A 26,583-nucleotide genomic window follows, 5' to 3' on the forward strand; every position below is an offset into this window, starting at 1 on the left:
TGCTGCCAGCGGAGCCTCTCCGGATGATGCCCAAGTGAGTCATTTCCTTTCCTCAGCCGCAGCAGCTCTCCGTTGCTGTCGGGAGATCTGTCCCCTTCTTCCTGAAGGCAGACGCCAGCAAGAGCCATCAGGATGCTGCTGCTCCCGCTCCTGGCCCTGGCTGCAGCCTGGTCTCGTAGGTTCCCCTTGTCACCACAGCATGGCACGGGGCAGCGGCAGGAGGTACCCCTTATTTACGAGTGTGAGTGAACAGCAGGCTAAGAGCGCTCCTTGTGTTTTCTCTCCTTCTTTCTAGATGGACAAGTGCTTCTGAAGCAGAGCCAAGTATCTACTACCAAACGGCAAACGAAAACTGCACGGATTGAGTGTAAAGCCGAGGGCATATCTGACTTCCGGTCTGCGTATATACATTGGTACCGACATATACCACCCAAAGCTCCCGAACGGATTCTGTATATCGGATCAGATCAACCTGCTTATGATGACAGTTCCTACAGAAACAAGTTTGGGTCTTCAAAGAAAGACACAGATGTCTGCACTTTAACTGTCAGGGACGTCGACTCCAGCGATGAAGGTACCTACTACTGTGCCTACTGGGAGTCCCACAGAACCAGAAGAGCACAGGCAGCCCGTACACAAAGCTGCCTCTACCCTGAGCGGCAGGCTTTCTGTCAAATGCAGGGAAACACCATTGCACCTTCCTGCCTCTAAAACAACACAACAGGTTCATGCTGAGTATGTAAGTCTAAATAACTGACAGAGAGAAAAGCACAGAAAAGCAGCATTCTGCACCTCAACTGGTATAATGCGCTGTGCTGGGGAAAAGGAGCCCTCCTGTGCGTGATGGCGTTACAGCTGAAAGTAGACAGTGGCACAGTTTTGTCTTTCAAGAAGGCAGATACTTCCCCACATACAGTCTGAGCTGGCAAAAATGAAGCAAATGGCAGGCAGGCAGCACAGGAGGGGCATATTTGCACTGAAGAGGTAGCCTGGGAGACTTCACACCCAGGTCACGATGGCGATACTGGTGATGCTCCTCACTCGTCACTCCCACCCTAATGTTTCATCGATGATGGTCACTCAGTGATGGGGAGGGCTGCTTCTAACACCGATACGCCCTAGGACCCCTTGTTATAGGCAAGGGTCTGTAATACTGTGCCTCTCCTGAAAAGACGGCCCCGAGAAATTATTGTGAAGATCATTTACGAGAGAAAGCTGCAGACTACAGCAGTCCAAAGTTGATTATCTCTTTTGGGTCAGAAAATGAGAAATCATTCCCAGCGTAGAGAATGCTGTGTGGTGGCTGCTGCCCAAGTGACCGTTTGCCATGCAGCCTGTGCAGGGCACCTTTGCAGGGCTCTGAAATGAGGAAAAGTACAAGCAACAGCAGAGGGCAGAAAACGGCTGCCTGGGAAACACGCACGCTTCACCCTGGCGTCACATCACCGTGTCTGGGGTAGATGGATAAGGGGACGAGGCAGTTTGGAGCTGCTTTAAGGAAGACTCAGAGGTGACAGTTCACTATGACTTACCTGATCTGTGCTACCAAAGCAGGCAGTATGTTCTAGGAAAGGCTGCTGAAACATGCTTCTGGGACAGCTTTGGGGTGTCTGAGGTCAGGAGAACGTCCTTGGGAAGGGCCAAAATGTAACCACTGGACTTTTTATGTGTGAGCTCAGCACATAAGTCTGAGAGGAATGTAGCAGATTGATAGAGGAAGAAAAATTACTTCAAATTGACTATTTTAGCTCCTTTCTACACCGTTGCTGATGGGGTTTAGCTTGTCAATAAACTTAACCCCCCGCCATGGTAGCAAGTTGAAGAACGACCATTGGATGTGACAAATGAGTCATTTCCTCCTCCCACTTGTTTGGAGCTTTCTCCACCTGAAGGGCTTTATAACGTTTTTCTCTCCATTTCATTTCCAGGTTTAACCCACACGGGCAACATGTTGCTGCTCCCAGTCCTTCTTGCAAGTTCTCTGTGGTCCCGTAAGCCCTTTTTCCTCTCCCCTCTCCTTCCCGTGTGCCGAGAGCACAGTCGGGGCTCCAAACTCCAGTGGTTTCTTCCCTTCACACAATTTCTCTGCTTCCCCTTCCAGGTGGAGACACGCAGGCAGTGCCAGTGCAAACCCCAGCGCTCCGGAGGCAGGTGAAGGGCAGCTCTGTCAGCATGGAGTGCCGGATGAGCGCCGATAACACTGTGCACTGGTACAAGCAGCTTCCTGGGCAGCCACCAAAGAGGATACTGTACATGTCAGGACAGTCACCTGTTTATGATGACAGTGCTGATAAAAGGAGATTTCAAACTCGGAAGTATTCTACAAAGCCTTTCTATAGTCTTAGGATAGATTATTTAAACCCCGAGTGATTCTGGTACTTACTACTGTGCATACTGGGTTTTATCAAGACATCACAGCATTAGACGGGCAAAGATTAGCCATACAAAAAGGTCGTTTTGCACTCTGAACCACAAGATCTGAACTCTGCCAAAATCCAGAAAGTTCCCTATTCCACCCCCATGTCATGATTTTCTGCAACTAAGTAACAGCAATTTGTTCATGACAAACGCTAAATATATGATGATAATGATCACCATATCATTTCAGTACTCACGCATGTCTGTAACATCCAGAAACAAGACAGTCCCAGTCACTTCAGCATAGATGGAGTGAACATGGCTCTTAAGACGAAGGCTTGATTGTCATCAAAGCACTCCCCTGACAGTGAAAATGCTTGTCTGTGTCAAGAAATTAAGCTGTAAATTTCTCTTCTCTGTTAGAATCCTTGGAGCTAGCAGAGAAACACATCTCCATCCCCTCAGATTTTTATCTAAAAAAAAAAAAGACATTAATATAAAAGAAGGGAAGACCAGACAATCTTGCACACCCTCCTTCATGTGTTGTTTTTTTTCCTTCCTTTGCATTTTACTCTCTATAAATATCTACAACATCCCAAAAAGCCCAATGTTATTTTCACACTTTCTCACTTGGTGTGTCCAGGGCAGACGTTAAATCCTCAGCCAGGGGCCGTGCCCCTGGCAAGTAGAGACTCTCAGGCCCTTTGGGTTAGGTGCACTGAGTGTTACAAATCAGGGCCTATGATCAAAGACTGGTTTGAGGAAAGCTGCCATTTGTCTGACAGCTATATTTGACTCCTAGCCATACTTTGGTTCAGGCTGACTAATGATCCAGAAGCCTCACATCCTTGTGGGAACTTCCAAGCTGGAAAACCTCTGGGTCATGTAAAAAGGAGTCAAGGTACCTTGAAAATATTTCAAGTGACAAGTCTATTTGCTCATAATTTGAACCTGAAAAGGTATATTGTTGAAGAAGGCTCTGGCCACTGCATGTGTGTGTCCTCTTGGCACCGACACCATGCAGTTTGATCTGTAATTATTCCTACTGAGAGACTTGCTCTGTTAGAAAGCTGCAGTGTAAAACCTAGAGAGTGTCTGTAATTTAGACAATTAACTGTGTAAGACCCAGTTACTCCCATAAGCCTTTCTTCTTAATCTGGAACCACGTGCCAGAAGATATCTGTGATCAAAAGAATAACAATGTACTGCAACAGTTTTATACATGTCCTGGTAGGTTTTGGCAAGAAGGGCTGGACTTCAGGTCCTCAGCAATCAATTGCCAACACAGTTTTCACTCTGATTAACAAGAGTTGCCCACGCAGGAGACTTTGATGAGTGACCTTTTCCTTGCACCTCCCTCCCTTTACCTTTAAGTCCATTTCATATTCCTCTTTCCATGTCACTTTGTTGTGCGTGCCAGTCATTAAGTCATTTCTTCTTCTCCCCTGAAAGTGAGGGAGGCCTAATAAAATTAAGGACTTGCCAACAGTTCTTTATTGGAAGAGAGGCACCCTTTCTGTTGCCACCACACAGGAGCAGGTGCCTCTCCTTGCCTGCCTCTCCGTTGAGCCCTCTGCTCACGGGCACCTTTTCAAGCAGTTAGCAACACACGCTTACCACCGGCATGTTGCATGTGGCCAACCACCAGCAGGAGGGAGGACGAAGCAGCTCATCACCCTTGCAATCAGCAAATTGCAGCCCAGACTCACCAGTCACAGGGGATTGCCCCACGGCATCAGCCCCACGCATCGAGATGACCCTCTGCCATGGCTGTTGACAGCAGCTTTTGTTTACCAGTCTTCCTTTCCAAGAAGTGCTTTCATCTCATCTGAGCTTCAAAAGCAAAATCCTATGGCTGTGCATTTCCTCCCACACACATAACCAAAGCAAAGGTGCCTTCCCATGGTGCAGCTGCCCCGGTAACTAGAGGGTGATGGCCTCCCACTGTTCAGTGGAGGGCAGCACTAGCACGGGGGCACTCCGGGCACTTCAGCATGCTGCAGCTGGGTGACTAAGCTGACACAGCAAAAGGAGGTCCCTAGTGGCATGGGGGAATGCCTCCCGCCTGCTCAGGTACTGTGAGCCTCCCTGCAACCTCTTCGGGGACTGCACGCACTCACCGCCCACCAGTGTGACCTCCGCGCTGGAACCTTCACACCCCAATATACGGCTGGAGCTGATCTGACTCACAGCCCTTCCTCAGTGGCTCTGGCTCAACTTTTCAAGGGCCGTAATCTTAGGATTCAGGTAAAGATCTCAACTTTACCTGAAAAGCAGACATGACTGCAACCTTCTAACCAATTTTAGCACTTGCTAGACTGGAGTGGGTTTCCTGCAAATGTAAGCTCGATCTGCTTGTGCACAGAAGGCCCATCACTGAAGACTGCTCAAGAGAGTCACCTTCTTCTCCCACAGAACACTGTCCTCATCTAGGATCCCTTTCATCTTATTCTGAGTCTCAACGACAGCAGAGAGTGGCAAGCAAACATGCTGATGCTGGCAGCACTTGTGGCCACAGCCGCTTGGTCTTGTAAGTCCTTCCTTATTTTCTTACCTCTTCTCCTCTTCTCATAGGCACCATGGCTGTGCTAACAGGCATCTTCCCAAATTCCTGAATTCCAGCTAATGACATCATTTCTCCTCTTTTTTTTTCCTAGATGTATTTGCACAACAAATTCCCGTGCAGAGACCTATATCTATCACAAAGTTCAAAAACAGTGTACGGATGACATGTGAAATTCAGACAACAAATTTTGATAGCACTGTCATACATTGGTATCAACAGAAGGAGGGTAAAGCTCCAGAAAGGCTCCTGTTCTTTTCAAAAGGGAAAGTTTCGGTTGAAAGCGGCTTTCAAGCAAACAGGTACATTGTTGAAAGTGTTTCTGGCCAGAAACGGTGTGTTCTTACAATAAAAGATGTAATTCCAGATGATGCTGCTACTTACTACTGTGCCTACTGGGAGCCTCACTGTGATAGAAACTCAAAGATCATCGAGGCAAAAAAAATCCTCCCTCAACATCTGAACCACAGGGTTATTACTGTGCCACTCCCCCAGTCTTCTCACTCCATCCGATATGAGGTGCTGAGAGGCCAAACCTTTTTCTGCTACCCAAAAAGAGCAACTAATTCTGTACAACTGTCCTTTTCAAAGTCTGGGTTGTCATTAGCACTCCAATCTTCAAACACACACCTACTATTTTAAGGGCAAAGGAAGTCTTCACTGCCTTAAGGATTAGCTCATAAATATTGGAAACTCACCTGCTCCTTTGGTTTAGCACATAAATACTGGAAACTTACATGCTCCTTTGGTTCTGTTTGCACAGCCATGGCAGAAGTCTAGTGGCCAGTTGAGGGGAGCAAACATTGAATTGATTTTCCAGTCCAGCCACTGTTCTCCCTTAGGAAAGAGAAGACAGTAAAAGAAAGACAATATGCTGAAGAAAGTACCTTGGTGGTGGGAATGATATGCTTGCCACTGCCTAGCACTTCTAAGAAAAAGCTCTCCATGTTCTCCATTATAGTCTTCTTTGGTATGTGTGAGCAACTGTAAGTCCCTGGAAATATTGTTTACCTAATTGAGATACCACAAAATCCCACACGGACCAATTTAAATCAGAGATTTATAGTCTCTTACCTACCACAGCTGATGATATGTTGCTTATAACCATCCTCCTCTTTCATTTCATGTTACAGGAAATAGGATAAACAGGGTTTTTTAGAAGGAAGGAGTTTTACTGAAACTATCAAGTTTGATGGACTTATTTCAAATTTGCAGTGAGTTAGTATATGGCCCTGGGCACAGCAAGCATTTCACAGGGGAGACTGAGAGGAATAATTTTTGTTTGTGCCATTAACCCAGTATGTGCCTATTCATCAGCTTTTCTTTTCCTGATGAGGGGTGTAATTCGATACCTGAAATGCTGGACCATCACATAGCATGAGCTATGGGACTTCAGAAAGAAGGTCAGGTTTGCTGCAAATAAACACTAAACACCATTAGCCTCAGGTCCTGAAAGTCTTAAACACAAAGTGAAGTTTAAGCAGGCAAGTTCTTTTTGATTTCACGGTACCTTCAGGTCTAGCCAGTGATGTGACACACAACTCTTCGCTAGAAGTTGGTACTGTCACATTCTGTTGATCTCATGGCAGTTTTCCAGAGAGTTTCCTCTTAGTTCAGTGAATTATCCTTATTTTTTGTTTTCTGCCTTCCACATGCAATGGCTTCCAGCATCCATCAATGCTGCATTTGCAGTGCTGCAGTTAATGTTGATATTTTGCTCAGAAAGCTTCCTGAAGAAGACCTCATCCTTGTTGCAGCATGTGGCATCACAATGCCCATTTTATAATAGTAAAATCAATGTGGACCATTAAGAGAGCCATCTCCAGTGGTTTCACCACCTCTAGCACACTCTGGATGTCTCACAGGGGACCAGCACTTCCCAAGCTTCACAACAGCCACCCATGGTCTGTCCACAGAGCAAAGCCCCACACAGGCAAGAGTTTTCTACTCCCCTCCCCTCCCCTCCCCTCCCCTTTTGCTCCCCCACCCCCAGTGCTCCCAGCAGGAGCTCATAGGACACATTACTCTGGCTGGATGCACAGTGTCACCAGCTGCCACCCAGGGGAGTCCCTCCTCTTCCCATGCGGCATTGCTCACTCTGCACCAGGGCAGGTTTTCTTCCTCTCCAAGTCTCAACGACAGCAGAGAGTGGCAAGCAAACATGCTGATGCTGGCAGCACTTGTGGCCACAGCCGCTTGGTCTTGTAAGTCCTTCCTTATTTTCTTACCTCTTCTCCTCTTCTCATAGGCACCATGGCTGTGCTAACAGGCATCTTCCCAAATTCCTGAATTCCAGCTAATGACATCATTTCTCCTCTTTTTTTTCCTAGATGTATTTGCACAACAAATTCCCGTGCAGAGACCTATATCTATCACAAAGTCTAAAGGAAGCGTGCGCATGGAATGTAACTTTAAAGACGTCTCTGGAAATTTTGACAGCACTGTCATACACTGGTATCAACAGAAGGCAAATAAAGGTCTAGAGAGGGTTCTCTACTTCTCAGGGTCAAAAGTAGTAGATGACGGCTTCCAAAGGAACAAGTACTTAGCTGAAAAAATTTCTAGCCAGAAAGTGTTTTTTCTTACAATAAATGATGTCATTCCAGACGACACTGCTACCTACTATTGTGCCTACTGGTACAGTCACTGTGGTAGGAACTCAGAGATCACCAAGACAAAAACTCCCTCAGAGTCTCAACGGCAAACAACTTGAAATATCACAACTCACCTCCCCTAGCGTGGATGAGTCACCTGGCCTCAGGCGTAGGCTCTGAAGAAGCAGGACATGGCCGGTGCTGACTGACTCCTTGGAGCCATCAGCTGCCAAAAGGTAGAGATTTTGACTGAGCAAGTGCATAGTGCAAAGGGGACAGTGGTGAAGGTCCAATATCTAACCCATCCTCTCCAATCCGGCTTCTCCCCCTCTTCGCTCAAGCATGTCAGTGTTCTAGTTGTAAGGATTTATTTAATGGTAAGAGGCACATTTCTATATTGTTGTTCCTGGAAATAGGTCAGCATGTTGTACTGGAGCTCTTCAAAGCATCTGGCTTGACAAAGAAAACTGAAACAGAGAGCCTTATCCTGAAGGTTCATAAAATGTTAAGGAAAGGAAAAGGAGTGTTATTTTCACTTAAAAGTTTGTAGCTTTTGGAGGATGAAGATTTCCTATTTATTCCTCCCAACACCTGGAGGTGAGAATATTTGTTCACTTTTTTGGAGCTGTATCTGCCCTTTTCCCCCTCCTTCATGCTTATCAATGTGTTTCACTGCTGTTCATCTTAGTAGCGATGCATCTGAATCACCTAAAAAGTTGGAGACAGTTATCAAAGCTAGTACTGAAGAAAAGAGCTTTCCATAGTTAAGAACAACTGTCCATATTTATATCTCATACACAGTGCATCTCTCCTAGCCACTGCCTCAAGGTACATGCCGACTCTCGTGCCTGAGGAATTAATCCACAGAGGTTTTTCTCTACGATCAAGCTCTCCTTAATATCTTCCTTTACTGTGGTACCCTGATACTCTCCTTACTTGGTTCACTGAAGTGTAACTCATAATGGAATATTAGTCTGATGGGATGAAAAAGTGACACAATTTCAAATGTGTATTGGTTCTCCAAATCACTATAGTTCAGTTTTGTCCTACTCACATTTGCAAGGCCAGATCATACAGGGGAGTTAGACATACTGTCTGCAATATGCAATATTTCACCTTATTTGCTTTAATAAGTCCTCCCAGCTACTCACTGTCAGGACGGTAAGCCAACAGTTCCAGCAACTGCAGATGAGATGGTGGTGGCCGCCTCCACTGTGTGTCTAGGGACACGGCAGGAAAAAGTACCGGTTGACACCATCCTCTCTCTACATCACTCCTGCCATTGCTTTGTGGTTGAGATTACTTTGTTCCTGCCCAGGAGCCTTCAGAGTAGACAATTGCTTTTGTTACACCTACTTCAACTGAAAGACCTTCACACTCCGTCTAGTTCCTCCGTCTAGCCACAAATCATAATTTCTTAACGTTGTTTTGCAGTCGGTATGCCATGCGAGATCCCAGAAGCACTCAAATTCAGTTTCTCTTAAATGGCAAACTAAGCAGGGAGGCTGTTTGATTGACAGTAGTTGTAACTCCTCTGATGTTATCTTGGTCTGTTTTGTAAGGAACCTGTGCGCAAAGGAAAAGCCGCCTCCTCCTACCCGCTAGTATATGAAAAGATGCTGGTGAGCTGCTGTTGCAGAGCCTGGACTGATTCCAGGAGATGGGCAGACAATAACTATGTACCAGTGGCAGAAAATGCAACCTGCAGCACACAGACATCTTTGTGATGCTTATGGTGCTGGCTCTCCCTCCTTTCCCTCTGCTGAATTGTTTAAGGCAACTAAAAATTAACTCCATGCTAGTAGTACTTGTTGACGCTTAATTGCAGGTGAAAGGGGGTGTACCCCTTTGGGAAAGAGCAGGATCATCACCTGAAGGTATGTGGTTTTTAACATGCACAACCCTGTGCACCTATTTGTGGGTCTGAAATTGAAGAGAAACCCTTACCTAATTCTTAGGTGTTAAGCGGAGGGGCTATCTAACAAATTTGTAACACTTTAGGAAAGAGATTTGCTCCAAAGGGCATTAGATACCAGCTGAACAACCAGGTGCAAGTCTGAAATTCCTGACATCTTCCCAGTAGCCAAGGGCCAAGCTTTCACTCAGTCTCTCAGGGCTGCTTGGGAAAAAAGAAAAAAGGGGGGGGGGGGGATCTCCTTCAGTAATGGCATAGCAAGAGAGCATGTTAGTTTATTGCAAAGCCAGAACACAGTGTGGAGCACCTGGATCAAATACTTTGGCACAGGAACCAAGGTAATTATCTCTGGTAAGTACCATTATTATTGATCTGATTTTCACAGTCATTTAGGTTCTCAGATAATTAAGAATGAAAGACTGTAGGAAAATTAATTTCTGCCTGATAAATCATGTTTTGTCTGTGAAATGTGTGTGGTGCCCCAGTTGGGTGGGTTGATGGGCAATAAATACGTTGACCTCATGAATAGAGAAATTGCCTCTAGAACAATTACTAAATATTTATTAAGGGTGGGGGAATGGAAAAATGAGAAGTAAAAATGCCCTGTTCTGAGAAAGAAAAGTGACCTGCTTGAACGTTCACTCTCAGAACAGCAAGTAAATGATGCAAAAAGTTTCTTATTGATGGAGATGGTTAGTCTAAGTTGATTGGGAAGGAAAGTTGCCTGGAATGTAACAAATTTCTAGCTTCTGGCCCTACTGAAAAGTAACTGGTCTACTTTTGCATTTGTATTATCCTTAACCGTGGTGAATCTATGCAATCAATAGGATGAATGTTGTTTTCAGTATAAAGCATACAGCAATGCCTACACTACGTTGCTCAGAAAATACATTATACTATTAAGGTGACTATAACTAAGTCAACTCGTAAAAAGCAGAGGAAAGTTACAGGAGAAATTTAAAATGTTGTACATGCCTCTGACCAAAAATGTCCTCTGCTGCAATTAGCAATTAAACTGTGCCTGTGTAGAGGCAGCTGCTTTTGCCAAAAAGACGATAGCATAACCACTTACCAAAGGCATGAGTTATGGGGGTCAGTTAGTTTTGTTTAGAGCATGGACTTTGCATTTAAAATATGGGCTTCAAAATATGAGTTTGATGAAACTTTAGTTAAGCTGGTTTCACATATTAAGTAATTCACAAGATAGGACATTTAAGAAAAAAAAAATCTTTACCTGTATATTTAAATCAACAAACAACTAGTAAACTTCCTTCATTTCCTCTGGGAATCATAATGTAACAACATTTCTTCTTAAAATAGCAAAAAGAAGTTACTTCAGAGAAAACCTAGCACACCAGAGGCAACAGATCTTTGTTAGAGAAATCCCAGGGCTAAAAGGATTAGAACATAGTTATAAAAGTACAGCACTGCTTTCTTCTCGGGAAATGTCGGGTTTAAAAACCTGAACTTTTAACTCACTATAAAAATAGAAGTATTTCTAAAAGCGTCACTCTAGTCAATACTGAAAAGTCAACTATTGCACTGGGCCAGATTTATCACCAACCTCTAAATTAGAGACACTTTTTCTGAGGCCTGTGCAAGAAAAGCACAGTGCAGGAGATATTGCTAAGCATTATCAGGCTGTGGTATGCTGATGTCAAACTATTTGGAAGTGGAACTAAGCTTATTGTTTCAAGTAAGTACAAAATTTAAAACTTACCTCCTCCTGAAATGCTTTTCAATACTGTTAGATACTGGCTGCATGAAGTGCTCTGCTATTTTAGCACTAGCTAGTTTTAACCCTACCTAATGCTTTGCAGGATTTTCCTCTTAAACAGGATTTCCATAAGGAGAACACAACGTAATTGTTTTGTATTTATGCATGAAATGGGGGAAACACAACAGCTATTGCAGCACAGATGTATAACTAAGCCCACTAGTATTTTCTCTTTAAAGATGAATATAGATATGGCAAAGATAGCATTCGGAGAACTGAAATATTTTTTTTGTTTTTAAATATGCATATTCAACCTTTGTGATACTTCTCATTCTGAAAAAAAATGTGTAAAACCCTTGGGTTACTCAAATTCTTGGAAAAGCAAAACGTTTTCCTTTAAGAATATGTCTGATGATACCAAATGAAAGGAGTTATCTGAGGTATTCCAAGAGCTGTCTGAAGATACGTATAGTCGAAAGGGTCTCTCTTCCTTGCTTTCGCAGAAACTGTTTATTATCAGTTATTACTATTATTAAGGAAGAATGCCAAATTCAGAATTTTTTGACATACTTAGCAAAATTATTTTGCTTCAAGTAAACTTCAGGTGCTTTGATACTTGCCTGTGATTTGGCTCAGCTGAGCACCTGAGATGAAAACAGTTTGCCTAATTTTAACCATCTGAAAATGTTGTATCTGGTTAGTGGGAGGTTCAGTTCCAATCCATGCAGGGTTTTTCTTCATGTTACTGACAATAAAAATACTGGTAGGAGTCTTGTGCTGCTCAGATCTCAGCAAAATGTTCACCAATTCTAGGTCTGAAATTATGGGGTTATATAAGGAGCAAATTACTTGGCCAATACCTGATCAAACAGATCCTCTGCTGGGCTGCCTCTCTCCAGAAAGCAGAGATGGAGCCAAGGTGATTAATATTCACCACTGTCTAAACTTTCAGAAGACTAAAAGTAGTTGAGATGGATCCTGTCCATTTAACAGCATACATGCCCTCAAAAACCTCCATACTTTTTTTTTTTTCAGTTTAGTTTAGGCAACCGCTCCTTTTTTACTTTTCTAGGGTCTAAAAATTGATCACACAGCAAATCTGATTTTCTTTAAAGAATGCTATTTACCCATATAAAGATAACAGACCTGCACTGTTATTGCAAAGATGTTATTCACTGTGATTATTACAAGGTGTTCGGCTCTGGTACAAAACTCATTGTGTCAGGTAAGTTGCATGCTATTTTCCATACAATAAGCTATAGGAGCTTGGGGTGGTCATATAGATGAGTGCTATGGTGTCCTAGAGGGCACTTAGCCCACTTCCAGACTCAGTTGACACCATCCTTGTGCAAGATTCCCCTCCCTAGCTGGCCATTCCTACAGTAAGAGCCTTGTTGTATTTGAAATGCAGTCGTTTAGGATCACCAACATTTCTGAAAAGGAGCAATTTTGAGTCACTTTTGATCATACTCCTCCTTGGAAAGGCAGTGGAAAATGGCCGATAGTAGTTTCCAGAGCCCTCACTTTTTCCCCCAGCTGTACTGAAGGAAAAAGCAGGGAATCAAGCATCTGTGAATTAAGCAGAAAAAAAGAAAACCTTTTCCCAATACATATACAAAGAGCAATATGCAATGGCCATTGCATATTTTAATTTTTTAATTAGGCTAGTAAAAGTGAAATAACTTGTCTGTAATTATTTTTGACATGTACACAGCACTTTGGCAGTAGAAATAAATTACTACCCCCAAATGCTCTTATTGCTAATACGCATATGAAGAAGTGATCCTTTTTTTTTTGCCTTTCCTGCAGAGATATTTATTTTAATGGAAAGTGGAGGACAAAAATATTTTTTCCTATTAAATGTGCTTTAAATGCAATAATCCTGGAGTAAACAACTACACAAGCACAAGGCAGAGGAACTATTGCTACCAAATGTTTTAAGCCTGGTTGAATATATAAACTTTAATTAGCACATCCAGCAAAGATGGTTTATAATGATTTATGTCAGAATGACTAAGTAAATCCAAAATTCAATAGAAATATCCATGTCAGGATAGGTGTGGTGTTTTTAGTGAAAATCCTTACCTTGTTAATTAGGTAGTTGCCATGCTTTTAATATCTACAGTTCAAAATAAATTCTTTTCAAGCATCACACTAATTCTGTAGGATTTTGCCTGTATGTGGTCAAGGCTTCTGGCCAATTAATAGAGTAAAAGGGCTGTAGTGACCTCACGCTTAAGATCAGGCATTTCATTGCAGCTTGTCTTTTCGGAGGTGACTATCCAACATCAGCTTAGTAAGTTACTCCTAATGGAAAGAAATGCAGAAAACCAGGACTTAGGATAAGTGACCTTAATTCAATTGAATCATCGGGGTTTGAGCTTGAGCAGAATATTTTCCCATATCTATACTGAAAGAGGCAAACATAGAGAGAGCGAAACTCCCATCAACTTGTAATGAACTTGATTTTGTTCTTGTTGGTCTCTTTTAATTAGTTCTGACCAAAAGAAAGTCGCTTGAGACTTACAATAATGCAAGTAACAGAAGGGTTGGGATTTGAGAGACTGGTTTGGCATTCGCATTTGGTGGAATAGATGAGTTTTTAGAAGCTTACAGCGGAATGGAAATATTAATCCAACATAAACTGGCAATACAGGATTCTTCTGTAAGTATCCTTCCAGGAAATTTAGGGACTCACAAGGTTCCAACAGGGAAATTGAGACTGACCCAGCCTCTCCAAATCCAGTTTTTTTCCTTCAGCACAGAAGCAGAGTGGCTTGCTCTGCTAGCATGGGGCTGGTTTCCCTCTGCCATCTCAGATTCAGCTGAAGCTGGGTCTTCCTGGCAACTCACAAGCATATTGCTAACTTATTTGGAAGCAACAGAAAGAACAATCTACTAACATTTCTAGGAAATATTTTCATAGCAGAAATTATGGTAGCAATATTTGATTTCTTTGAATGCTATCTCCTAAATACTACTGAAGTACCTACCTTGTTTTCATCGAGTGCATTGAAGATCAGAGTTCAAAAAGCTACAATTATTTTTTATAACTATATATTATAAAATATATGTTGCCTAAGGATAGATTATACTTAAATTTATTTATACATTACCTGAAGTTGGATTTCTGCCTGTTTAAATCAAAATGGTGAAGATTAATGTATGCACTAGTTTGCACTAGTATTTTTTTCAACAGGGAAAAGCATGAAGCTCTGAATCAAAACCCAGTAGACTCAAAAGTCCAAACAAGTATTAGGGCAAAAGGATGGAGCCGTAAGACATAAATAAGAGATGTGGCCACTCAAAATAAATCTGTGGAGTAAAAGTCTCTTACCGTGATTAATATTACTAGGAATATTTGCTAACAGCTTTAAAATATCAAGGATTTCATGGGCATGAAGATTAATTCAGCATCTGATTCTTTTAAGGCAATGTTCACAAACAAGCTTCAGTGCGAACATTACCCTGTTCATAACATTCTCTTATCCTAAAGCCATGGCCCAAAAGATCATCTGGAACTGGTGATAGGATGCAGTGATAGGTTCTTGTTATAGGTTATATATTAATACACAGATGTACATTCACATATATATCAATGCATTATTTCCCACATTGTCAAGGTGATAACCTTTACTCTTCACGTTTTCTACAGAAACTTCAGGGGATATCGAAGGAGACTCAGTCTAGAAAGTTACAAATCTCAGGTGTCTAAATATTACCATGATTTTTAATGCCCACTGTTAAATTAGGGCTTCATCATCCATTTTGTCAGCATTCCAAATCCTTACTTTTGTGTACCTGCAAGCTTATTTATTTAAACCTGAAAGACTAACATAAGTGAAATCTGTTGTATGAGTACACACAATTTCATCCATACATCATTTTGTGAGGAAAGTTTTAATTATAGAAATCAGTGTCAAAAGAAACAGGTGCTTTTCTAATAAGAAAATGAGGCTAGGCTGGGACACAAAAAGAGATTTTAAAAACATTGAGGCTAGGTGGGCTTTTGCAGAGCACTTGCATGCACTGAATATAACAAAGTCTTTGGAACTGGCCCAAAGCTTATTGTTTCTGCTAAGTTTTCTAGTATCTAGGAAAATATGCCTTATTCTGATAATCTAAAATACAGAGAAGAGGGAATGTGATATGCTATTTTAAAATTACGATACAGGTTAAAATACAGATTTAAAAGTATAATACAGAAAAGTGATGTAGACTTTGCAGTAGCAGAATTCATTTCTTTAGCACTCAAATGCTTGTATAAGAGAGGTCAGGGTAAACTATAGGACTTCACATAAATTATAAATTGGCTGAAATATAACTTCTTTTGGATACTTAGGGCTACATCAGGTCATTACCTTGTGCAAAGCATACTGCCCAGGGCAGCAAGGTTAGGGTAACTCAGAAATATGGCTGTAGATTGACCCTTGGCCTCAGAGCAGGGGGAATAGAGGTGCTATACAGGAAAACATTGTGAGTGCCAACATATCCCCTAAACCATGGATGAGGCTCTGCATCTCTCTGTTTTGTCAAGGGGAAAGTCTTTCCCCATTGATTTGTCCTAGTAATGGTGGTTTATTCCAGCCAAGAGGAACTGAGGTCTCTTGGATGCACCACAGCACCAGTTAGCTGTAGGAAGACAATAACTAATCAGAAGATTAAAATGGTGGGGGGATACCCTGGACCTTTGGAAATGTTGGCATTGGTTTCAGTGTTGGCAGGATTTCATGTGAGGTGCAAATGGTTTTCCATCAGGAGAAACCAGAAGGCCCTAGGGAAGGATGTGCGCAGGAAAGATGGCAGTTGATGCTTCTCTATAGCATACATAGATGCACGTGTGATGTTTCCTTTCGGTACTGACTACTTGCAATAGTACTGTGTAGGCAAGCACAGCAGGATTTGAGGGTGAACGGCCCCGATCCCACATCCATTTATGCAGATTACAGTAACTTCAACATCCAGAGGATTAGGCTTACAACGAGTAAATGCCCATCCACTAGGCTTGAGAGGAATCATGGCTGTTCAGGACTGCCTTTCATTAATTCAGTTAAACAATGGTCTAGCATGTGTGTATTTTTAAATTGTGTGGTCAAAAGCACTCACCATCCTGCAAAAAAATTAATTTTTCTAGAAAAAATATCTAGAGGAAATATGGTAGCTCAATCAATGCCCTGGACAACAACAGTTTTGGCTTGTTTTGATTTTTTTTTTAAACAAGTGATAGCAAAGATTAACTTGAAACTTGATTTAAAGTATGTATTGCTAAAGGATCTTTGGGAATAGCAGCATTAGCTGAGACTGAATTAAAATTTTCTACATTAATGTAGCCAAATGAATCGGCTCTAATAGTTCATATGGCGGTTGTTAAATCTGGTCCTTGTCCGGCCAAAACGTCCCAAGCAGTTTCTGCAAAGGAATGTACTAGTGGGGGACCTACAAGGTATTTGGCTCTGGCACAAAACTCATCGTCTCCAGTAAGTGTTTTCAAAGACTTATTTTTTAAGTTTTGTAATGGGAAAGCTTTGGAGTGAAGGTTGTCAGCTCTTTAAGGTATCTGGAGTGGCTCACAGTAGGTTAGGACTATACTGTGTTATTATCAGCAATAATATCTGAAGTGACTGGCAATCAGGACAAGAATGCTGTATATGAGCTGAGTGTGCTGAGTTCTCTCAGCTCCCACTGGCTTGAAGGGGAACTGAGGAGCTTTGAGTATCAAACACAATTACTCTATTTTGTGGGATCATCCAAGTAATGAGAATTAAAACTTCAGCTTAAGAACACATTGACCTTATTTATAAATCTCATTTATAGATACTTATAAGGAAACTGTAGAGTTGTTGTTAAGAAAACTTCTGACAGTTAATCTGTAAAAACATAAAGTTTGAACCCAAATTCATTAATAGCTTATTAATTATAAGCCTAATTCCAGAATTTTATTTGCACAATGTTTTGCAGTCTCACTGCATTATTACAAGAGAGGAAAGACAGATTTTAGCTTAAGAAACGTCTGCACATGCTTACATGTTATTTTAAAATAAGACCTACGTACCTTTTAAAACGCGTCTTAGAAAGCTGTTTAACAAAGTTAACAGCAAAATTTTTGAAAGTTTAACTAAAACAAAAAAGACAGTGGAGTGGAAGTTCATGACTTTAAAATTTTTCAGAAAGGATCAGATCATTTGCCCAGAAAAGCCAGTGGAAACCCTCATGTTGACTTCAATGACTTAACAGATCAGCCTGAAAATACATCAAAATCTACAGCCAATTCTACAAGTTTTCATCCTTTTCTCCATAAACATACCCACAGGTTATGGAGAGATATTTTTTCCACATGCAAATATGTACATACATGTATATATGCAAAATTTAATTTGTTCAGTTCTCCACTGTCATCCATTTACCTATGTGTGTACCTGAGACTCTCCCATGCACGCACACAGTTGCAGTTATTCAAGCAGTACGTTTTCTCAGTATTGTGATATGATTTAGGTGTTTCATTTAAGCTAAGCACCTAGGGTCGTCTTACAGTAAATGAAAAGACATTGGCAATTCCAGAGGTGGAAATTATTCCATCTTAATAAAAGACTCTAAAATGGGCAGGATGAGCTAGCAGTTGGAAACATCTCTCTTTCCCTGTCTACTTAGATTTGATAATCCAAGACAACAACATCAAACTAGACAATTAAATTTTAGCCTCCTGAAATTAGTCAGGTTAATTTACTAAGCTTTGAAAATCTAAAAGAAACAGCTAAAATAGGCATGAGGCTTTGCAGGGTGCAATGTCACTGGGACAGGATATACATTGTGGTCTTCTGAAGATATAGTATTCTGGAACAAGTAAATCATTTTAGAAATTATTTTAACCTTGCATCCCTGGGAGGACTGATGCATAAAGAACATAAAATTAACCCCTAAATTAATGTTAGAGAACCATAAAATTGTTAGCAATTTTATTTCTGGTACAACAGAACTCAGTCCACACCTTCATTTCAATGACAAATCTCAAAGATGAAGGAAATTTATAATAAAAGGGTTATCTTTTTGAAGGTAGACAGCCTTATGCTTTGGTCATCTTTGTTTTTAAACACTGAGTATGAAATACTTCAAATACTCATTAAGTTATTTTAGGGGGGATGCAACGTAGATTGCTCTAGAATGGCCAGATCATTTAAAGAAAGGAAGCAGCTTTTTGACAAAAATACATGTTTACATTCATGTGTTTTCTCACAATGCATGAAAACTTCACCACTCAGCCAGAACACACTTTAAACCCTGTGCATCTGGCTGCTCAAATGCAGTGGTGGAGATTTACGTCGGAATCTAAAGAGAAGGAGTGGTGTAAGGAGACGAACACCTGAAATCTCTCTGCTGCGTTAAGTAAAACAGTCTTAAGTGGTACCTTCTATATAAAAAAAGTCAATTTTGAAAACTGTATCTAGTCTTCACTTGTAGTTAAGCGTAGGCAAAAATGATTGCCCATGAGCACTGCCTATACACACACTGCAGAAGTTCACATTTAACTTAAACAGACTCTTAAACTTACTATCCATTTTTATAATATCAAAATGTCTTCTCCCTGTGGACAAAATCTGGATGATTTGGACTCCTCCTAGTATAATAACATAAGGTTTAATCCAGAGAGGCAAATGAAATGGAGATTACCTACAGTTAGCTTGTGGAAACAGCTCACTTTTCATTTAAAATATATTAATGTATGTTCATACTGGGCATGTTTCAGAAAGCACATCATATACGACAACCCTGTATAGATAGATAAACTATTTGGGTATAGAAATGTATTACTTCAAATATTGAAACAAATCTACTGTTAAAGGAAGAGCATTGCCAACCTTTGGGGTCCAAAGCATTTTGTGATTCCATTTTCCTGTCTTGTATCAAGTTCTTCACCTGGCAAATACAAAGAATGAATTAAAAAAGATGGCAACAGTAACTTTTTGTTGCCTTCCCCCTTCCCCCCGCCCCCCAAAAATAACAAAATTAATATCAGCTTTCAGAAAATTAATTCAATAGAGGAGATGTTCATAAATTAGCATTGGGGACTTATACTGGGGACATAAAACTGCGAAGATTTGAAAGGTAGGTGGTCTATAAAATCCTGCAGAGAATTTTCATGTAGTTGTTCTTGCATAAACATTATAAAGCAATATTAAATTCCTCTTATCAAACATATGAGCAAAGCTCTTTCAGGAACTGTTACTATTATGTAATAATTGTCAAAACTCATGCAGACAAATACACTTTCTGACAGCAGTGCTGCTTGGATGGCTGCAATATATAGGCTCTCAGCAGTTACCTGAAGTTTTCAAACTCAGTTTAAATGGAGATTATCATCTTCAACAATATTTGTTTCTTAACATTTCTCAAAAGTAAATGAGTAGGTTTCTAAGGTTTTAAATAACCAGACCTGAATTTATTTTTCTAATAAATACTCAAGAAATCTTTTGTGAGATACTTTTTAATCTACTCTAGTACTAAACAGTAGGCTTAGTCTACTCTAGTCTTCCTCTATCAGATGTGCTGCTTGACAAGAAGCATGAATGAAGCAGTCTAGAGGTTAGTGTTCACCAAACGGTTTAGGACTTAAATAATGTTTCTCCCTACACATGGCACAGTATCAAACCATAGATCAAACATTCTCTGGACTCTGGAAGACTCTATATTGTCTAAACAAAAATAGTTTAGAATATTTTAATTGGGTCTTGTCTTCGGATTTTGAGCTTGAAATTCTGTACAATTATCATAAAAGCCTCTATTCATTTTCGTTCTCTGTAAAAGAACACATTTTAAAATAAGGTTAAAAGTAATATTTTCTATTCCCAATTATTCTGAATAGTACTGTAACTGGTTTAGACTGAAAACTAAAACTTGCCATTTGGGTCCATTGAAATCATATTTAATGTAAAGTGTGTTTGAATGCCAGGTTCGTCCAGCTCTCCAAAAACTTATTTTTACTTCAAGGATGGAAACAGCTGTAATTCATCCGTCCTACTACTTAAAATTCCTTTCATACACAAGACATTTCCATTCACATCCTAAGTATTTAATAAGAAATTAGAGAGCTAAAACATTTGCTAATAAGACATTTAGGTTGTTGCTCTTCAGAATTCATATTTTGTGGCTGCGTATTTATTTGCTGTACACTATTGATCTTCCAACTCTGTATTTAGCTATTTTTTTTTCCTCCAACAACCAATCCAGACAAAGAAAGTTCTCCACCAGCAAACTCTGAAATCCTGCAGAAGAAACATAAAGATCAGACAATATATGTTTGCCTTATTGAGAAATTCTACCCAGAAGTTATTCAGGTGACATGGGCTGATGAAGAAGGAGAGATAAAAGAGGACGTGGTAAAAGGAGACCCTTGGCAGCACTCAGGAGAGGATGACTACTCAATCAGCAGCTGGTTAACTGTGAAAGAGGAGAACAAAGGCAAGAAGTACAAGTGCAGATACCAACATGAAGCAGGCTCGGATTCAGTGATAACACAAGGTATATACTACATGTTAAAAATTTTATTCTACGTATTTTTATAGACATCACTTTTTCTTTGCAATAAAATGATAGAAATAATGCTTTCTATTACTGTTCCCAAAAGCCTCTGTGCTCCTTGGCACAATAGCTAAAATACACATTGGAAGAAACTAACAAAGTTTTCCAAGGAAAAGCAACCCAGCCTGTGCTATGCTCCCCAAGTGGACGTCCCTTTGTAACAGGAAAAGAGCAGTTCTTGAACCTCATTGCATGTAAACTAGTATAGCTCCAAAAGTTCCACACTGAGCCGTGTTGGTTACTTTCCAGTCTACAGAAGTTCCTGAAAACAGTATTACCTCTCTGTTACCCATGGCTTACAGATGTAAGTCCCTCTGACACCCCCTGACATTAGTCACAGCTATAAAAAACTAAGGACTTAAAAACAAGGTTGCTGGGATGTAGAGCAAGGTCTAAATATATTACTTACAGTCCAGCAATAATGAGATAATAAGCATGTATGAAAATAAGATATTTAATTACAGAAATATTGATTATGCAAAGAAAAATCTGATAGACAATGCAATTTAAAGAAAAAAGTAATCTATAATCAATGCAAATTGTTTAAATCGTGGTAATAACTTTAAGAAAAGTTGCCTATATTGGTTTAGATTAATCTTTTCTCAGTACCTACCTCTGTTCAACTTACTACAACTTAATGTAACTTCAGTGAGTGAGAGTATGGCCATAAATAGCCATTAAATTTCAACCTTCAAAATATACTCTGACAATAACATGCTTTAAGTTTATTTAGATGCAGAATGTATTTAGGGATGTCAGATCGACTGCAGTTCCCAATAAAAGAGATTCTGCCAAGGAACAGCCTAATGGACACATTCCTAAAAGGGCAAAGGCAAACCTCCCACTTATGGCAACAAATACCCAGTCACTTCTCTACGAGCATTTCCCCCCTTTAAAGTCTCTCTGCAAATGGATCCTACTCGAGAACATCTGCTCTGCAGACAGATCTTACACATCTTTTTTTGTTGTTGTTTAATACTAACTTCCCATTTCACTGTTACTTTACTGCCTCTTTTTACCCCTATTTCTCAATTCATGTTTGTTAAAATTAAAGAAAAGCCTAATTGGTCATTTAAACTCTCTTTCCATTAGATTCTTCAAAGCCTCCTCCTCAGGAAAACTGCACCACATATCCTGGAAACGGCACAGTTTTTAATAGAGGTAATTAAAATGTATTAATACGCAGGAAAGCGATGCATGTCATACAACAGTTAGATATTGCTACACATGATCAGGACATCATGGAAATTATCTAAATAGTATACAAGAAATCTTTTAAGCCTGGGGTCTATAACTTAAAAATGCTTCAATGCTATTCTGAATTAACTTCTGTTGTGGATTATAAGAAGGGGCTCTTGTACCCTTATTAGGTAGCTTTATCGGGAGCTACAAATGCTATTCAGTCTACTAGATTATTAGCCTGCATTAAGTGCCTCTTTTTTAAATACCTGTATAGTTAAATGCTCAAGGCTTCAGCTGATGCTCCATCAGCCAAGCAATTGCCCAATGCTTCAGACAAAGAAATTTTCTTTTAGCTTGAACAGGGATTTAGGAGGAATTGTGAGCACTTACATTCAAAAAATCCAACACAACAGTATTCAAGCAAACACGGTGCTACTGGTAATCAGTTCCAGAAGTACTAGAATTATGTTCTTGCCTTTGCAGAGCATAATAACCCAATGGCGTTGAGAGGCAGTCTAGTGCTAAGAAATCCGCTTGATCTAGAATTTATTAGCAGTGCAAACCCACTCAAAGGACAGTCAAGACATTGTATGTGTTTATACACTGCTCACTGGAATCAATGTAATTGCAGCAGTAAACAGACTACACAGTCCCAGTTCTACCCACCTTTTAGGAGGTTGCACAATATCGACTTTAAACAAGACTCTTCTGTCTTATATTTGTTACAGATCACTTAACGCACAGGACAGCATATTTAGTGTACATCGTCCTTCTTCTGAAGAGCTCCATGTACTACCTTATCGTACTCTTCTTCATCTACAGAATGTGGGCTCCAACCAAGCACCAAGGAAAGAAAGCATAAACGCTGGCTTAGGAAAGGCTTACAAAATCATCCTCAATTTGCTTTGCTATATGATTATCCATATAGACTCCCCTGCTCTCAGTGTTAGATGTAAAAACAAAACAAAAAAAAAATCCCAAAATAATTAGTGCATGGGGCTTGTTTTCCTTTAGTGTTAGTGTTTTTGTATCACTCTGGCTTTCCTAATTTTTCTGAGTATTGAGCTGAGCTGGGCTATAAGAGTAAGGTTACATGCCTTGGATTTTAATCCAAAGTCCATATTGGAAAATGAGGAAGGTAGTCATGTTAAAAGTAGTCATGCACAGAGAAATTTAGAGGTGCAATGGAGCTTTTGACATATAAAGCAGAGATGCATTTTGTCATTGCACTTAAGGCTTAATTAGGAGCATTCCTGTGCTGTAAATTCACAGGTACTTGTTCATATATACTTTCAATAATTTATTGCAACTCTCATGTATCCACCAAATCAGGACTTAAATGTTCTGAAATTATGTGTGCTTTAAGAGTTAACTAAATACAGCTTTAAAAAGTGAAGATAATATTTTTGAATGAAGAAGTTCGTTGAGCATAAAAGGAATTCTAAGGTACACACGTACAGAAACAGAATAAATCCACCAGGCCCCACACCAGCACCGTGACACAGACTGGAAACTTGCACATTGTATTTTTAAAGCAAGAAAGAGTTGTGATGATCACAAACATCATCTTGTTTAGAGATACCTTTTTAAGTTGAGCAAAACCTTAAATCTGAAGCTTTGATAGAGAAAGCGTTTTCACAATAGAGGAAAAATTCTCAGATGTTGGACTTCAAACTCTTCATCTCCAAGTTCCACAAATCAGTTCCTTCCAAATTTCTGTGGAAAAACTGGAAGTAGACATATTGGGGTAAAGCATTTGCTCAGTTTTGGGCAAAACACATTTGGAGATAATGCCTGCAGCATTTACACTCACTGTTTCAGTAATGATGTAGAGGGCAATAAAAGCTTTCCTCCAGATGAATTTGTGAGGCCTGTGTTCATTCTCCAGCATTTCCACAGCATATGCCAAGATGGCTAGAAAACCCGATTAATTCCTCTGTTCGTATAAATTCCTCAGGAAACCAAAGATCCTTAAAACCATCACTTTTCTGCTTTTCAATGTATTAAACAGGAACACTTTTACACAGAAAAATAAAAGCTAGCTTGTTACATCCTTTCTGTTGAAGAGCTAAGCCAGGGGGGGATGCAGTGCTGTTGCAATAGCACTGCCTTCTAGGGCTCACGCCATTGCAACAGAGGGAGAACATAAGTCAGGCTCAGTTCTAACAACCACAGCTATTTTATGAACAGTGTATCTTACAAGCAATTTTACAACCTGCATATTGAAGCCAATGCAACTAATTACTGCCTTCAATGTCAAGTTATTCTTCAATGAGAAGAAAGATGTCATATCTAGTCTTTAGTCACTCACTCTGAGAAACAGCTGGTATCCCATACTATTATTTGTTAAGGCTCAGTTCCAATCAAAGTGAAATAACATAGCTACAAAGGTATTTTTGGAATGCAGTAACTTTAGATTTCAGTAGCATTACTATCCTCATCTGCCCTACCTTTATCTCTGCTAGAGAAATGCTTGATTGCATTACTGAACCAAGATCTCTTTCATTAAAATGATCCCTAAATCCACTTGTTGTGTCTGATACGTGAAACTGAAAGATGCTGTCTATGTGCAGGAAAACAGAGAGAAAACACAGCTTTTTAAGCTTTTTGCATAAAACCCCCATGCCTACGTGCAATCCTAAACCATGCTGAGCATAGCTATCACTTCACAGTTTCTCGGGTTTCTCAAGTACAGGGTTGCAGGTTTTACATCTGCAACAGCTCACATGTCCCTGAAGTTTATTTATACAGACATATGCTGTTCATAGTAAGTTTTAAATTTTTATTTATTTAGCTGAAATAAGAGTACAAGTGGATTTTTTTAAGGCTTCTGGGTGCTGGGGTGTTTGTTTGCAGGAAGGTTTGGGTATTTAGTGGAAAAACCCTGTAAACTGAACCAGTCACAACTGGTTCAGAGGAGGTGGGCTGTGATGAGAATGGGTGATAAGCTGAGGACAGTTAGACCACAGCCGTCCTGCCTTTTACCACAGTATACTTCTAAACCATTTCCTTCTAATGGAAATACAAAGTGATAAAAACCACATGCCTACGTTACATGAAAATAACACAGTGAAACTCACTGTTTGCTACGCATGTTGGTCTGACTGCATGCTTGTGATATGTTTGTGTAGGGGCTATTGCTACCACAAAAACATGGGTACTGCAGGACGTCTGCAGGACTTGCAGTCTTAGTTATCAAGAATGCACGCCACAGTTAGATGTTATCTATTAAGTGTAAACTTCTGTAGTCGGGACTGTTGATGAAAGACATGTCTCCTCAAGTACATATCTTACCACAACTGATTTTCAGTGATTTCAAGCTCCTACAATTATGAGCATCACAGCTGCTCTACTCCTGTTACAGAGCTGCAGAATTAATACAAATACTACAAAAATGGTTACAGGCCATCTGGTGCTTCCAACAAAAAGAAGACAGAATAGGGTCAACTTTTGCCGTGAAAGCACAAAGGAGTAATATGCACAAATGAGTTTATTTGTGGAAAGGGATGTGCAATACATTCTTTATCTTGCTAGAATAATTTTGTGTCCTATACTGTACAACAACTTACATGCTTGAGAATATTGACTTCTCCACTACCAAAATAACCTACAAGAGGTGATATGGAAAACTACCTGTGGATTCCTCTCACATGTATCTGTAAATGAGAAAGATCTGCATAAGGACTACAGCAGTCTCCTAACAGCTAACTTCTGTTGATAGTAGGTACCAACACTAATAACTTTTAAGGGAATATTCAAATAGCGGACTATTCAGTTTGAGATTTTTTGAAATGCTGGGGCATCAGCACACATTTAGAAAGTGCTGAGGAAATAAAAATCTCAGAGGAACAGTTTGAGAATTCGTTCCTCTGCACCTATAGAAACTTACAGGGAAATAGATCAAATAACAATTAACAACTAATTGACAAGTTTTACTAGTGAGTCCAAAGAGTCATTAAATATAGTTCCACCATAGGTGAGTTTTACTTCACTGTATTACCAGTCTCTTGATAAGGTACACAAGACAATGCTTTCCATTAATTACCTACTCCTTGGAAGATTAACCTCAGGAATCACAGAATCACAGGACGGCAGGCATTGGAAGGGGACTCCATCTAGAGCAGGGGGCACAGCAACTGAACCAGGTGGGTTTTGAATGTCTCCAGGGAAGGAGACTCCACAACCTCCCTGGGCAGCCTGTTGCACCGCTCTGTCACCCTCACAGGAAAGAATTTTTTTCCTCATATTCAGGTGGAACTTCCTGTGTTCCAGTTTGTGCCTGTTGCCCCTTGTCCTGTTGTTGGGCACCACTGAAAAGAGTCTGGCCCCATCCTTTTGACACCCACCCTTCAGATATTTTTAAGTATTGATAAGATCCCCCCTCAGTCTTCTCCAGGCTGAACAAACCCAGGAACTACTGAATACATCTTGAAGAATTATTTTCATACCACCTGGAAGGCAATCTAATACACATATGTCAAAAAGATACATCTTTGTGAGATATTACAGCACATGGGAACCACTCCCTTTGTTTTTTAATTAATAAACTCTCCTATCAGCAGCTCCACCAGCAAGTGAGCCACAGACTCTGTTGCCATAGTTTCCAAATCCCAACAACTTCGCCCATAGAATTTCTTTTATAGAAGTCAAGATGAATGCAGATGAGTCAAGTCAACAGATA

General features: G+C 40.3%; 1 protein-coding gene across 1 annotated transcript; it reads left to right on the forward strand.

Annotated features, from left to right (window-relative positions):
- Positions 1–23,867, forward strand: LOC104042888 (uncharacterized). Its single transcript, XM_064441801.1, is given in 12 exon segments — positions 1–231; positions 234–290; positions 292–574; positions 1,929–1,991; positions 2,102–2,315; positions 3,177–3,243; positions 4,792–4,888; positions 5,016–5,327; positions 16,577–16,624; positions 20,370–20,660; positions 21,813–21,881; positions 22,631–23,867. Coding segments are annotated over 12 exon segments (1,734 nt in total). The 5' UTR covers positions 1–132; the 3' UTR covers positions 22,765–23,867.
- Positions 23,868–26,583: the final 2,716 nt, after the last annotated feature.

Source organism: Phalacrocorax carbo, chromosome 2 (assembly GCF_963921805.1).
Source record: "Phalacrocorax carbo chromosome 2, bPhaCar2.1, whole genome shotgun sequence".
Lineage (NCBI taxonomy): Eukaryota > Metazoa > Chordata > Aves > Suliformes > Phalacrocoracidae > Phalacrocorax > Phalacrocorax carbo.